The sequence below is a fragment of the Mytilus californianus genome, unplaced genomic scaffold, assembly GCF_021869535.1.
Source record: "Mytilus californianus isolate M0D057914Y unplaced genomic scaffold, xbMytCali1.0.p SCAF_4, whole genome shotgun sequence".
NCBI lineage: Eukaryota > Metazoa > Mollusca > Bivalvia > Mytilida > Mytilidae > Mytilus > Mytilus californianus.
The window spans coordinates 60,072,281-60,089,191 of NW_026262690.1; the positions used below are offsets into that span (position 1 = coordinate 60,072,281).

General features: G+C 31.3%; 1 protein-coding gene across 1 annotated transcript; it reads right to left on the reverse strand.

Annotated features, from left to right (window-relative positions):
* Nucleotides 1-929: 929 nt before the first annotated feature.
* Nucleotides 930-11,766, reverse strand: LOC127736994 (uncharacterized). The gene is made up of 8 exons (XM_052247550.1): nt 11,453-11,766; nt 10,815-10,919; nt 9,695-9,876; nt 7,742-7,892; nt 5,471-7,167; nt 4,792-4,899; nt 1,436-1,495; nt 930-1,073 (listed from the first exon to the last, which is right to left on the reverse strand). Exons 1-8 carry the CDS (start codon nt 11,580-11,582, stop codon nt 930-932), a joined length of 2,577 nt encoding a protein of 858 aa, XP_052103510.1. The 5' UTR covers nt 11,583-11,766.
* Nucleotides 11,767-16,911: the final 5,145 nt, after the last annotated feature.

The following is a 16,911-nucleotide window of genomic DNA, read 5'->3' on the forward strand; positions in this document are numbered from 1 at the left end:
GTGCCTACCAAAAGAGTATCCTTCCAACAGGATTTACATTAACAATGCTTACTATTCAAGGTGACCCCATCTCTTTAATATCTACTGTATGCTTCATACTGTAATATAATATCCTACATTGCTCATATTTTCACTTTATTTCTTTGTGAATTGTGTATTACGTATTTCACTAAAAACTTGCATGTTTTATAATAATCATTGTAATATGATGTATGTATCTTGCTTGACAAGGTTCCATGATTGGTAAAATAAAATAAAATAATGTCTAATGTCTAATGCCGGTCTACTCAAACTCCTATATCAATAAATATGTTTCTTCTGTAGGATTTTTCATAACTACTCCACTGTATTTTCAATGTAAGTCATTTAAATGTTCCTTATGATCCTTGTATATACCGGTTCCTAAAGAAATATTGAAGTAGAATTAGACTTAGCATTGTAAACATTTTCAAACAGCTAGGACCTTTAGAACATTTCGAAATATAACGGCCACTTTGACTCAACTTGTATTAAACGTGTAAATTTACTTACTTCAAACTCTGCAAATTCCAGTGAAAAATCTGAAGAAGAAAAAAAAAAGAATTCTAATTTCGGATTAGACAAGTTCTTTCATAGGTTTTAGATGAATTGAGTGGTAGGTTTTGTTTCTTCTTTTGTGCAAAATATGTCATTTAAAGTATGAAATTACCCTTCAATCATATTAAAAATTAGAAATAATTACATATGGCTATATCTTATCTTGAATTATTCCATTTTATATACTTTGAAATCGCAAATGATCATTTTCAATGTTTTTTTAAATACCTTTTTATATATTTTCTTTCTATCTATTAGCTATCTTTCATTCGACCTAATTAAAATCCGATGAAGATGATACCAGCACGATATTTACTAATAAGTACTTTCTGAATCAACAGAAAAAGAACATTTCAAAGATTACCCTCATCATTTTCATCGTCATCTCCACTGTTTTCACTGTTTTCGCTGCGTTCTTTTTTCTTACGATCGCAATCTTCAACTATAAATGTATCAATGCTACTTGTGTCGTCGTTATCTAAGCTTTCTTTATTTGGCTGTTGAAGACATTAATCAAATTATTTTAATTATTTTGTCATGTGTACATGTACCTACCACACAATTGAATAACAGATGATCAGAAAAATATACGATATGTCCGGCTACAAAATCTGTATGTAATATGATCATATTCACGATGTTTTTTTTATGTGTTATTGTAATCGAACCCAAAAGAAAAAGATTTACAAAGACTATAGCTAATATTGTTTGATGGTGTTTATCCAATGACTCAGTGGTTAACATGATGATGATGTTGTTGCTGATGATGAAATTTAGAGTAGATATTATGGAAAATTTTAAATGTAGAAAATTTAAATACTGTTCCTCAAAAGTTCCATTTTCTGTAATTTTAACTTACCTCTAATGTTTTATCAATATTAATACTGCAACATTTCTTCTTTGATTTAACACTTGATGCCTGAAATTACAATTGACTTTTTTAACGCCTTTTTCAAGCAAATTTACAGTAATATCATAGAATTCGAATGGCAATGATATCATGTACTTGTAAAATTTTAGTCGAAAATCTGTAGAGTTAGACAAGAAAACTCATTCATTATACAATTTTATCATTGTTCAATTATAACGTTGATAGATACTCCACAAAGTCCAGTTTATTGTATTCATTATTATATTGTAAGAATCTGATGAATTGAGAAATGTATACCCCTTTTAAATCCCTATCATAGTTGAACTCCGGGCAGTTGCATCATTTTACTGTGACAAAATAAACAGGTTTATGTCATTTGCAATCCTTATGTTCTCTAAAATGCGATAAACACTCTCTTGATACCGAATAGATAAATCCAAATCAGGTAAGTGGTTTTTTTTCGACAAAAACCATAAGTTGACGAATCAGCCCAATGATACTGCTGAAAAATAAACGGTTAACCTCGCACTTTCTCATACAAAAAAGCCTTATTTTTCATCTTTCATTGACCTGATATTGGATATATAGTTGCTTCTAATGAAATTTTTTTTGTAATTGATTTTATTGAGTTTCGACTTGAAAAAATATCATTAGTCTAGAACCTCATTTAAAAATCGAGACACTGGCTGATCACAATAACTTGAAATGAGAAGTGTGTTTCACTAAACCATATACATTTTGCTCTTCTATGTGGTAAAAGTATAGCTCTAATTTGTATTGAATTCACTTGAATTTATTATAAAAAAATGAGAATAATGTGACTTAATAAAAAAAAATTATTAAAAAAAAACCAGTATATATCCAAATGTTCTTTCAATATTTTCCTACAAATCAGATTAATTTCTAACGAAAGATAATAAGATTACTACTGGGTACCAATTATGTTAAAATGATATAAAATGGTGACCGAAAATTACCTCACACTCTGGACACTGAAAGTCGGTAGGTTTCACTGAACTGTCAATATATTCTAAACAGGACGGGTGAAAGTGTCTTTCACAAGTATCGCATAACCAATATAACCTTAAAAAGATAAACAGTATAAAGTGAGGGTACCCAAATTGAACTTAATTTGACAGTTTTTTTTTATAATTCGTTCATTTACTTATTTCGGTTTTCATGTTACCCGAGGTCAATTTGTATAAAAGATGTCATTGAACAATCAGTTCTTCGACGTTATAACATACTCATTGTGACATTTAAAAGGAATTCGAATGTACAGTAAAGTGCTCAAATTCGAAGACGTTTATTCTAACCCTTGTCTTCTGTTGGTAGATAGCAGTCTCGTTGGCAATAACACAATTTTACACTTCCTCCTTATTTATACATTAATCGGATTAATTATGCATTCTGCTAGTTTTTATTATTCATGTAGTCATTTCAAGGTGGCATTTCAGTGTACCAAGTTCAGAAAATTCTTTGCCTGAATATGAATAATATTAGTTATCTTGGTGTAATCAGGGGTGTACAGAATTTAACACCGGTGTGGAAAATTGCGCAGCCGAATGATGTATGCATTTTCGACACCGGTGTAAAATTCCTTACACCCCTGACTACACCAGAACAACGAATTTATTTCTTATGAGGCGTTCCTTTACTCATTTTTAAACCGTGATGTTAAATTGAAAATGTTAATGAAGAATTTCCAGTGCAACATTTTTTTAACATCAATGCAGTTGCCGCGCATTGCCAAATATTATTTTTAATTTTCTATATTTTCGGGCATTTTGTAATTTTTTGTGTTTTATTAATTATGTGGAAAAAAATATTTTTAATTTTTAATTCTTTTTTTTCCCTAAAATTAATTTTTTGCATTTTTTTTTTTTTTCATTATTTGGCAAAAAAATGGTTTTTTTTAGGAATTTCAGCAACATTTTATTTATCCCTGGGTGATCAAGGTGGGTTATTTACATTCGGGTAATTAACCAATTAGATTGCAGGATTTTTGCTGCATAAGATATAAAATATTTACCAATGGACGTTATACAAAAAAAAAAAAAAAACATAAATATACTCCAGACAACTGTAGACGATGGCTACTAAAAGGGTCATCGACGATTGTTCTATTTAATGAATGGCTATTATTTATTTTGAATTTATTGAACCATAAAATTAATTGTTGACTCTTCACATTGAATAATCCGCGAAGCGGATTATGTAAAATGTGAAGAGTCAACAATTAATTTTATGGTTCAATAAATTCAAAATAAATACTTCGCGGATTATTCAATGTGAAGAGTCAACAATTAATTTTATGGTTCAATAAATTCAAAATAAATAATAGCCATTCATTATAAATAAATTTCTATCAAAAATAAGGCTCAATGAGCTTTTTATTTTATTTATATTAACAATAACAACGTACACACATGTTGGCGTATGAATACACAACAGAGTGGGCGTGTCGTCATAAAAATTGACAACATTGAAAATAAAGGTAATACTTTTAACCAATCAGAAGACAGTAAATACACCAAATTTATTTATTAATATTTGATTTTGATTTTGTAAGATTGTGTTAGGTTAAAGGACATAAAAACATTTTGATTGTTAACTGAGTATTTCAAATAAATGTTTGTTAAATATATATACTTGTTGGATGAAATAAGAGATCAGAAAGAAGAGATATGATACATACCCGTCGATTTTTTTGTTGTTGCAAATACATTCGTATTTTCCGCCAACTTTGTATGATGGAAATATGAAAGATCTCGGTCTTTTCTGTAATAAATAAAAATTATCCAAGTAAATATACAGGTAAATATAATCTTATATGTCCTTAAATTAATAATAACACTACCTAGTGTTTTATTCATATTTACTTTTAATTCAACACGTTAATTAGTTAAAGTTTGCTAATTCTAATATAGGTAGGGAACATCCTTCATTATTTTGGGCATCTTAATTTAATTTTAACACTCTTCTGTTACTAATGTTAACTGTAAATCAATAAGCATATTAATTTCACAGAAAAAATTGTCAGTGTTTTTTTTCTTTTAATTATGTGAAAACATATTTTTCTTCTTTATTACTTTAAAGTGACTAACATGTTAATTGGTTTTCTATTTATCAACACAATAATTGGTTTCACTTACAAAATGTGTATTTTTTTCAAAACTTGTAGTTTGAAAAACGCTTTGTGACCCATTATTATTATTTTAATTTCGAGTATGTCACGATATAAACTACAATTGGGAATAGAATGAAAACTTCTGTTATTTTTCGTTTTGAATACCACATACTACCGTAAAAATGTTTATAATTGTTGTAACGGTAGTACTTGCCTTGTACATACGTGGTCGTAGCTCATAACTATACGACTCCGCTTTCGGTAATATGTGGTCGTCATGCTGGCTTCTGATTGGTTCATCTGTGTACATTTCGTGTTCAAACTGAAAATATCAGTGTATTTACAATAAATTATTCAAGCCTGCACAATGAAATCATAAGAACGCCATGTGTGAACTATCTATATATTTTTTCTTTTATCCACGTAATATGATATATACTGAATATATTTGTCTAATAGGCAATCATACCACACATATTCTATCAAAATATTAACATACACGGTGTTAATGAAAGTTCCATAAAGTAAATAGTCGTGGTAATTTTTTTTTAAGTATTTGCAAATCGGATTAAATCCTGAAAATTTGTAAACTTGTAGATTTTCAGTTCCTTAGAAATGTAAAACATGAAGTGTTTAAACCAATGAATCGAATTCCATGCTAACACACTAACGTATCAATTCCCCCAGGCAAAGTTGACTTGAGACTGTTTTGTTTGTTGTATATAATTCTTTCTGATTTTTATGGTTTTATACATTTGATTTCCAAACATTTGGTCATGCGTGTGAATAAAAGTTATCGCAGAAACACTTGATACCATTTTGATTTTTGGTTGGTTACTTGGGGGGCATAACTACTGATAAATTTTAAGAATTCAAATACGTTAGAAAAATACCTCTTCAATTTTATCATCTCTAGGACAGGCTGAAATTCTTTCAATGTGTTCGTATTTCAATTCAGACAGGTTTTGATCTGTTGCTATAGTTTTTGATTTCACGACAATGTCTACAGCACCAGGATGACGAGAATGGCCTTTTATGAAATGTGCTGCATCTTCAATAGATAACGGATATGGCTGTGTTTTTCTAGAGTCCATGATAAGGATCCTGTCTCTCATCACACGAATTGCCAACCAGTGTGCCGAATTTTTCAAACGTACCAGTAAATCGCATGCTTCAGCTTTTGCTTGATGTAGCAATAATAAATGTACTTCTGTAGGTGGTAAATCTACCAAAGCGTCTGCACTTATTCTTGCCAGAGATATTCCTCTTGCTTCTAGTGTTGCAGAGATAACCTCGTGACTGTAGAAACCTTCTCGGTCACGTAAAGGTTCCGCTCGCTCTAAAATACCTAATGCTGGATTGTCGATCATATTTATCCACATCAAATCAGCAGTATTGTCCATCTCATGAACTGAAACCGGAAAACTTCCATTTTCATCAGGGCCCATAATGTTGTTAATTGCACATAGTCCACAGTAGTTCGATGTACCCTGGGACTGAATCATACCAAACGGAGACATATGGGTTTTTATTTCCATCTGTCTTTGATTATTTGCCTGTCGATAAAGAACGGAATTTGCATAACGAAGGTTATACAAAAAAGCATCAGATTCCTCGGATGACATGGAGGACTCAGAAGAGATGATTGCGGATGCAAGATCATATATTAGTTTCATTTGTGGAATTTCTATCCTAACGTCTTCTTGTAGTGTCATCATTTCCTGTAAGTGATTTTCACGAGGCTGCATTTCTGATAATGATTTCGTACTTGCTTTTGCAGTGATTGGTTTCGAGGTAATAGGGGAAATTTTCTGCGCAACGTATACTTTTGGAATAGGTGAAGAGTTGATTACGTTTTGTAAAAGTGTAGCGTCATGTGTGCTCTCTTGTGGATCTGCTGTTATATTTATTCCTTTTTTCTTTGTATCACTGTTCAAATATATCTGTCGTACTTGTCCCAAATTGTTAAAAATAAGATTTCCATGGAACTCTTCGTCTAATTTTCGCTTCAGTTCTTTGTTCAGTTTGTTGTTACGCAGATGATAAATAAGCCGAAAAAGAAATAAATGACGCAGAGCTGACATATTATTAAGGAAATATACGTCTCTCTTGGATGCATTGAACAACTGTTCAACAGCTTGTGTGTCAATAACTCCAGCAACCTCTTTCAGTAGTGATGATTTCCTCAAGATTTCTTCTCTTTGCTTACAATTTCCCTCATGAAACCAATCAAAAAGGGCAAAATGGACGTCGGAATTAGTTGTTGGATTGAATTCATGGTCCATTTGAGCAACTGTGTCATGGGGCTGGTTTGCTAGAAAAGTAGTTGCTAAATGTAACCTTCCACTTTCTGCCAGATCAATGATTTCCTCTGTCGCTGGAGCAAGTCTTCCCTCATTTGGTTTAAACATGTCTTTATATCTTTTATTTCCATGTTTTGCTACTAGGTGGGCGATGTCACAAATGGTTATATTTGGTATATGTTTTAATGATTGTTCGAGGTCTACATAATCTCTAGGACTTTCGGATCTTAAAAGACATTTTATTGCATACACTACCCCATGTCCACAACATCCAACAGCCCAGCCACCTGAAATTTTGAATTGTTAAGTAAATAATACTTCAGTAACTGCATGGACGGTTTGACTGCACATGTGATGTACTTTTCATTGTTGAATATTCTAATTTCTAATGGTACCTATATTTATTCGAAGATGTTTCCCTTTTCAGTATTTGAAAAACTCTTTTTGCGCTAGAAGTGTTTGTCCTTCATAACATATAATAAATACACTTAGTCTCATATTTAGCCAAACAATGTTAGATCTGCAAACTTTTGTTTGCAAATGTTTGTTCTTCCCTCAGCAGGATTTGAAACCCTGCATCTGAGACATCGTGTATATATATTTATTACATTAAGTCAATATTAACAAACTAATAACCGTAAGGTTCTGGTGGTTTTCTGTTATCGGGAAAAAGGAAAATCTATGGAAACGTTCATTTCTAATGTACAACATCATTTAACGTGTTTAAGTGATAATTAAGTTTTTCTCACGATTCATCAGACACAAATAAAAAATAAAAAATAAAAAACTAAACGGCATGTATGAAAGTTATCATTGAATTGCAAAATGTATAGGAAAACAACTATCACAACAAAATTTAACTTGCCGTACCTGTACTTCCAAAAACTTTCTCGTATGCCTTGTCAAATGCACCACGTGATATGGATTTCTCTCTTATCCGCAGAATCATGTCCATTTTTGAACCATTGGATGAAATTCCAATTTCTCTGCATATTTTCCGTATATTTGTGATCTATCAATAACAAAACAAAATAAAAACAATGAACTGATTGTTATGTCAAATATGATTAAAAACTTGGATGTTGTATATACGGCCATTGTTTTCCACTTTTTGTCATTTTTAGATTAACATTATTCAATAGGTTGTTCAGGATTACTTTGCATGAGTAAAGTTTTATCCTGTCCAGTATTACAGTGGAAATTTCACAAATCATTTCATTGCATATAAGATAACCTAATCATATCCGCAAGTAAACCAATCAAATTGTCACCCCTTTTCTGTTTACTAGCTTTAGTAACCATGTCACCTCGAGTTTCCATATATAAATCATATATCATGTTGCGCAGTCTTTAGATTTCTATGTTGTGTTTTGTGTACGGTTGCTTGTCCGTTTGTCTTTTTCTTTCTTAACCATGGCGTTGTCAGTTTATTTTCGACTTATGAGTTTGAATGTCCCTTTGGAATATTTCGTCTCCAGACAAAAAATAATGGTGATTAAAAACACCCAAGATATATGTTGTGGCTAAGAATTTGTTCAGTAGTGAAATGCAGGGTTAATTTCCTACAACTGTCAAATTCAAGGGTATATTTTTACAATTCTTTTTCGTATGAAACCGGATGAGACGTACCATGTTTTAGAGGTATTGTGCCGTGAACTTTTCAATCAACTATTTTAGAAATAAAAATCCTCGTTATTCATTTTGAAGGGACACATTAGTGACAATGTGACGTTGAGATAAAGAACAGCAATAATGACCACAACGAGTCACTGTTCTAACAGTGAACCAGGATGTGTCCAATAACTATTAAATGCAACCTAATCAAAAAGAAAAAAATTATGAAGCAGCGTCATTGTTAGAAAAAAAAACGTATCACCAGATATTGCTTTCAGCTGGTATCCATTGAATTGATCGCTTTAGCAAAAATTATATGACAAGAGCAGTGTATCAAAAAAGTAAAATAACAGAAATACCAAACTCCAGAGAAAATTCTTAACGGAAAGTCCTTTATCAAATGGCAAAATCAAAAGCTCAGACACATCAAGCGAATGGAAAACAACTGTCATATTCCTGACATTGTACAGGCATTTTCTTATGTAGAAAATGGTGGATTAAACCTGGTTTTATAGCTAGCTAATAAAACCTCTCACTTGTATGACAGTAGCATAGAATTTCATTATATTGGCAACAATTTGTGAGCAAAAGTGTACCGTATCTATACTTGATTTTACTAGTAATAGATACACATTGAGGTCATAATAAGTTTATCTAATTTACAACAAGATATTACTGTCAATGCAGAATGATAATTTTCAAAAATTTTGAAAGGGGGTTTTTACATATGTTGTTGAAAAGCATGATAAATGCAGGATATCCAATTTCATTTAACGACATCTTAATGTAAATGTCATTAAAATCTGGGGAGATTCATGTAATTAATAATTTGGTCAAACTAAAAATTATCGTTCAAACTAAAACAATCACTATTTTGTTATTCGTTCATTTTTTGTACATAAATTAGGCCGTTAGTTTTCTCGTTTGAATTGTTTTACATTGTCATTTCGGGGCCTTTTATAGCTGACTGTGTGGTATGGGCTTTGCTCATTGTTGAAGGCCGTACGGTGACCTATAGTTGTTAATTTCTGTGTCATTTGGTCTCATGTGGAGAGTTGTCTCATTGGCAATCATACCACATCTTCTTTTTTATAATTACCAAATTTTACTTTTATGAATTTATAAACATCATTTTTATTTAGCCGTTTCTGTCTATCGTGATTGTTAATCATATCAGTATTTCATGATGTATATTCTTACTTTTTCATCACTCATTAAATGATTCAGTAGCTCCTCTGGCATTGGTTCCGAAATCTCATCATCATTTGATTTGGAGCATTTTTTGAACTCGGTGTTATAAAGTAAGTTTCCTCTTCGTGATTTTTCTCCTATCCATGGTGCCCAGTTTTCGAAGGCAGGGGATAAATCCACTAGTCTGTTAGCTGAAAATCGAAGACGAGATGGACGTAGAACAAAAATAAAATCTTAAGGTCTTTTCTACTATCAGCACTTAAAAGACTAACTCATCCTTGTGTAGTTATAATACGTAAATAATTAATGGCGTAGGTTGACAAATATTCGACTCAAGTTCTATGATTTTTTTTTTAATAACAGAATACGTTCCTTTGAGTCCAGTATAGAAGACATGTGACTTAGTACGTGCCAAATTCAAAAGTCACAAGATAACTATGATCTGAAACGCCTATGTGTATTAGAAAATAGAGAAATTTGAAAAATATAAAATCTTTGAAGGACACATTGAATAGATATTATGAAATACAGCGGAGTCTTTTTTTATATTTTTTCTTAATGACATTTTAATTAGTTTCACCTATTATCGGTTGTTAGCGATTATCGATGACCATTGAGAGATTACATGAATTTTCCGCCCGTGTAATATTTGTAATAACTAGGTAATTACGAATGTTGCTACTAATAACATTGGAAACGTATCGAAAAAAAAATTTCAAAAATCATTGATTAAACGAAATAAAAAATACAACTGGATATTCGCCTTTATAGTAAGTAGCTAGTATTGATTTTTTTTGCATCAAAGAATTCTAAATGTACAATGACTGGGAGATTTTAATTTCCAAAAGTGTCTAGAAAATACACTAAATCAATAAACTAGTAAAAGTCTGCTTATAAGACATGTTAATACAAGAAAAACCTTTACAATTTAAAGTATATCTCTGTCAGCTTTATCAATGCGTTTATCCTTTAATATTTCTATTCTTGTCAGCTAAAATTATGTGATCATGAGACTTAATGTATATTATATAAATTATATGTGTCGCGAATTTATATTGTATGATTTTATTTCTCTTTTGGGAGCCGACGATGCTTGCTTCATGTTATCACTTATACATTTTAGAGTTACCTTTACTCTGCCCTTCTGCCACGATTCTGTTTTCAATGTCATTCCAAAATGCTCTTGCATCTACAACTTCACTAATATCTTCGGTAGGAATTTTTAGATCAGAAACTGTAATTTTAAAAGTAGAAAAACATCAATATGCAAGTCTCCTACATCGTGTCTTGAAATATATGTTAGTTACTAATTCTAAAGTCTTTGCTTTCTTTCTTAATTTATTGTATGACCTATTATGAAAGCATATTTCAGATAATGTGTCCATATTGTCGGTAGTCGGAAAAAACCATGTTAAGAGCATAACTGAAACAAACCTACATAGTATATATAGTTTATGTTTTACATTGTACGTTTGCCTTTTTGTATCCCATATGTATATTCTTATTCAATTATTTTAAGTCTGTTAGGGGTCAGTTAGGACGAAAGAACATTAAAACTTCGAAAACAGAGAGCCGTTTGTTACTCTTTTTTAAAGGGAAAAACAGGTGGCCAACTAAAAAATCCGCTAAAACTCCGGTCCTACCATATTGTTTTAGTGCAATACATGGAAACGAAGTAGCAGTTGTGTCCCTTTTCGGCCTCATTGATTTTTTCGTCTCATTTTTGCATGCTCGTTCATGGACGAGTAATAAAAGAACTATATTTACCTGCATATCTAAATGACGCCTTTCGAAAAGTGTCCCATATGACAACTTTTGGAAAGTATCCGCAGAGTATGCAATTAAATTCATACTCGTGGTCACAAAGTGCTTCAAAATTCAAGTAGGCAGCTTCCATTTCTTGTTTATGTAATGTAGTTCCAAGAATGTTTTCTAGCGTGCCGACACTCCTTCCAATTGCAATATGGTTCTGAAATAAATTTCATAGATCAAGTAAAACAATTCATCATTTCATCTGAGTTGAAACAAAGTAAGAATATTAACAAATGTGCATGACCAAGACATGTAATGAATTGGAAATAAGAGGGATCACTCATTTTCGGAGTTTCGAAAAACATCTGACGCTGTATATCGGATATGTACAAAGCAGAGCATGTTCACATTATTTTGTCGTGAAATGCGTAATTGATATCTGCCACTGGACTTAAACCCAATAAAACATATACGAACTTGATCTGAATGTATTCTATTTTATTTTTAAGCCCTTTTTATATCTTTATATACATCGTTTATTTTTCTCCCGTTTGCGATCGTACAAATTCAAATATGTTCCTCCCCAAAGAGAAAACAAAATGAATTGTATAACATACATAAACGTCTGATCAAATTGAATTATAGAAAGCGAATTGCAATAGAATTTATCTGAAAATTTTTAAGGAGTAGTTATAGATGTAGTGGTGTCGATGGTTGTGTTGGTATATTTTTACTGGTTTAGTATATAGTGATAGTTTATATAATAATCGACTTTTATGTTGTAGTTCTCTTACATTTGGATTTAATTTACAATCTAATGGAAAATGTTTTTCATTGCTTTTTTGTGCTTATTACTGAAATTCTATCATACATTTTTCTCCTATATTACAAGATTATGCTCGTTAAAACATGATTTTTGGTCAAATATATAATCACATTGATAACAGGATTTCACCAAATTTACTTTGCTAATACACATACCTCCAAGCCACTTCTAATAAATCTGCAAACGTCCAGTCCTAATATAAGTTTATTGTTGAAATTGTGAACGCCATCTGACCATTCACGGTAGTGGTACGATCTGTTACATTGCGGACAATTTTTCTCATATAATTTGGTTTCTGAAAAAAAAAATGATAAACATATCTAAAAAACATTTTTCTATAATTATCTTTAAAGATATTCAATTGTTATTTTTTGTATTCATCCCATGTATTGTGATTGAACGACCTACTATATAAAATCAAGATTCATTTATTTCATTTTGCACTGGTGTACTTAATTTTTTTGAAACTAAAAGGTGGCTAATCGGCAAAATAGAAAAATGTTGTATTAAAACGGGTAGATATTCTTTTCTCTTTATTTATAAACCCTCTGGTACGGAGGATAAGTATTTATTCCTTAATTTTCAATGTCATATGATTTGTTGTATGATAAATACTAGTATACATATATATAATATACTATACATTGAATGGACACGAATACGAACATTTCATTTAATCTAAGAAAAATATAAAAACGGTTTCCGAGTGTATTCAAGATTGTTTTGTTAAATCAAAATATATTGATATGATTCATATGAAACATACCAAGCAATCAGTGCATAACTATTTTGCCATTTTTACTAAAAGCATTTCATAATATACAATACCGTAAAAAACGTTCTGCAACACAACTTCTGACTGAGCGCAAAGTAAAACAAAATCTCGATTTATCTTTAAAGGTTTTGTTTTCTTAATCTTCAATCATTTGTGAATTCAAAAGTACTTTTACATTTATGTTGGTTAAATTTTAGACAACTACATTGTTTGCAAACTTCTAGAGTAGGGGTCAAATTTTACAGTCACAATTTTAACAAATGACGCATTTTAATCTCAATGGCGGTGTTGCAAAACTTTCTTTGAATATAGGGTGTCTTCAACCTATGCCAACATTTGAAAAATATATATACAACCTATGCCTACAAACAAAATACAATGGGTGTTGTTATAACAATTAATAATTAATTACAGGTAAAATACAGTCAGTATTTTAAAGCATTAAAAATTACTCCTTTAGAATAAAAAAACAACAGTTAAATACTTGCAAAATTATGTTGTAGTAAAAATATGATATTTGAAAAAAATAGATAAAAATATTACAATAGAACACTCTTGTATGGTAAAATACTCCCAAAATTTTGTTGTTCTAAATATAAAATTTAAACAAAACAAACAAAAATAATTGAATAAATAAAAAAGCATAAAAATTAAAAAGAATTAATGTAAAAAAATATTTTATTTGGGATTTTTTTAATATACAAGATTTGCTCACTTATGACTTGTTGCTGAGTATCCAAGCTAAAAATGTATTAAATCTGATTCATATTCTATATCTAAATTTAAATTTTATTTTGAAAAAGTGCTTTATTAATTTTGGTAATCATATATAAAAAATGGGCTTTAACTAGTTTTCACAGAGCTCTTTAATTCAGTATGATTTCTATGTCTTAGAAACATAATTCCCCATTGAATCTAACAATATTTTATAAAAGAATAGAAATCTAAACACAGAGAATTACAATTTGCTGAGCACATATGAGTAGCGGCATAATTATATTAATGTACATAATATGTAATAACGGTAAATATGTCAGACTGCTTCTGAAATTTTCAGATTTGGAAATGCCAGATATGTCCTTTCTAGAAAATATCTTTCTAGAATATATGATATTCGTAACGAATACTATATCCGTTTATCAGACTATTCAAAAAGAGAGGCGAAAGATACCAAAGGGACATTCAAACTCATAAGTCGAAAATAAACTGACAATGCCATGGCAAAAAAAAAAAAAAAAAAACCAAAAGAAAAACAATTGTATACAAAACACAACATAGAAAACGAAAGACTGAGCAACGCAAAACCCACCATAAACCGGGGGTGGTCTCAGGTGTCTTACAGTACTATAAGATATATTTTTATATATGTATATATGTCTCAGCTGGTATGATGTAATAGTGAACATTGTAAAATTGTATTTAATTCTGATGTCAGTATTTACGAAATATGTGTTTTTGTATATTAGAATACATGGATGGAAATGCAGAATAAAGCACTATTGTAATAAGAAGTAACACACATATATACAAAAACACCATTATTTCATAAATACTGAACTGTGAAAAAATACACTTTTCAATGTGAATCAGATTTTAAATAGTGCTATATTCATTATTTTCATGCATTTGACGTAATTCTACTTTTAGAAAAATATCATCAAATATTTTCATCATATATTGCATGATATTCACATGATACTGGTATATCCTGAACATGCATGGAATATTTGCCACTCGGGACTTTAAGCAACCGTCAATCATCAATTGTTTTATTATGTTAATTCCTAATACAAAAGAGATCAGCAACATATAGAGTTGCCTTCATTTTTACTATTACAAGTAACAAAAATAGTTGTGGGTACACTTAAACGCCAATTTTAAACTGGTTGTAAATTGATTGGCCCCTAATTATTTTTTGTTTTTATAACACTTAATCTGTTATATTTTATTCAACCTATGCCAACACTTTTTCATACAATTTTATGCCTAAATTTCAAAATGTTGGCATAGGTTGAATGAACCGAATATAGTATTTAAGATATTGATTTATTTTTTTACCTGTATCGATTCTGTTCATAAAAACAATTTGAATAGATCTTAATTCTTGTCTCCTCAGATTTACATCACATTGAATACAACTGTTTTCGGTTGGAACCAATTCTTTAAGTGTAAACGGCGAGTTGACAGATTCGTTGAATCGAAATTCAGATGGTTGATGTACATTCTGAGGTATTTTTTTGTTATTTTGCAGGTACTGTACCATGACATCATCCGTAGTAATACGTGTAGGTTGACTAATTTCTAATGGGTCTTGGTCATCCTGGTCGAGATCGTCTTCTGTTTCTACTTGTGAGTTGTACATTTCTGGAATCTCCTGAAATAAATACCACTTCACCAAGATTTTGTGGTTACAATATCGACGTCCAGTTGAACATTTGCATGTTATCTTGTTTCCTACTGTGTCATATGTAGCCACAGTCCTGCCGAGTCTTGACCAGTAGCGAATATCTTCGGAGTAAACGGAAAAAAATATGTATCTTTGGGATGTTGAAAAATCGTAAGGTATTCTGACAATGAGAGGTGACTTGTTCTCGACAGACTCCTGACACATATTTAACATTTCAAGATGTTTCTCCATAGTTATGATTCCATTCTCTAGCAGTGAATCTAGCGATGATGTTTGCATTACTGCAACATCAGCATGCTTGGCGTACTGGACTGATCTAAGATGTGGGCATTCATATGCCATATTACTTCCCCTTACCGCAGTGTCTTTTAAAAAGTGACAAGCGATATTTTCACAGTAGCTTTGATTAATGCCATGGGTTTTTTTCTGAACATGAATAGGCTGGCGGAGTCCTTTCATACTGACTGCAGATGTATATAGTCCCTTTTGTTCGTCGATGACCACGGTGTAATGGTGCTTTGTTTTTGATATTTCTCCCTCCTTATTGTCGTGAATTTTCATGTGACTCCTTATCCATCCCCTCGAGAAGAGTTTATTGCACACTGTACACCTTACAGTTTCTTCTTTGTGTATTGTTTTGTCTTTTGACAGAGGCGTGGAGTACAAATGGTCACTTAGGGCACTTAAATTACCATTTTGTGTGTGATGGCTGGTTGTATTTTGTCTTACTGTAAAAGAAGATGAGTCTACTGGAAGAGGTTCGCTAACATTTTCACTTGATCTTCCATTGCATTTGGCTACATGCCGAATCAAATTGTCTTTTCTTGACTTGAATATTTTTAGACATACTGGACAGTGATAATGACGACAACTTTCTTCAGATCCATGGGTTAAATGACAAGCCACGGAAAAAAGACCTAAAATATGAATGAAATCATGGAACACATCTACTGAAGAATCGTATGTATATTTATATTGAAGGAGACAATTTAAAAGGATATAAACTATCAATCTAGGTAAACTCACTGGTCAATCAAAATGTCTTGGGCCAAAAATAACAATTGTGTTTCCTGTATACCTATCTACCCACAAGTTCATGCCTATGATACCCTAACACTTTTTATGACATGTTCGGTTAAGTGTCAAGACGTTTTTGTTAAGCACTGTCAAAATCCAGTACATTTACCTGTATAGAATATGCTAGGGTTCCCAAAACCAAAACTACCGGTCTTGCATGTTAGCAATTATCTTGATTTACTGCTTGACAATTATCCAGTCATTGTATTTGCAACCTAGAGGAGGGACGACACTCTGCACACGGCACGCAGATTTGTCTTATATTATCAATCGGTCGCGGTGATAATCATTTATTACAAGCAGTCCTTGGCGTGAACATCACCTGGACACTAAAAATTGTGGACTGAGATTATAAATATAATCAGTTATATACAGTTGTAATGGTTATA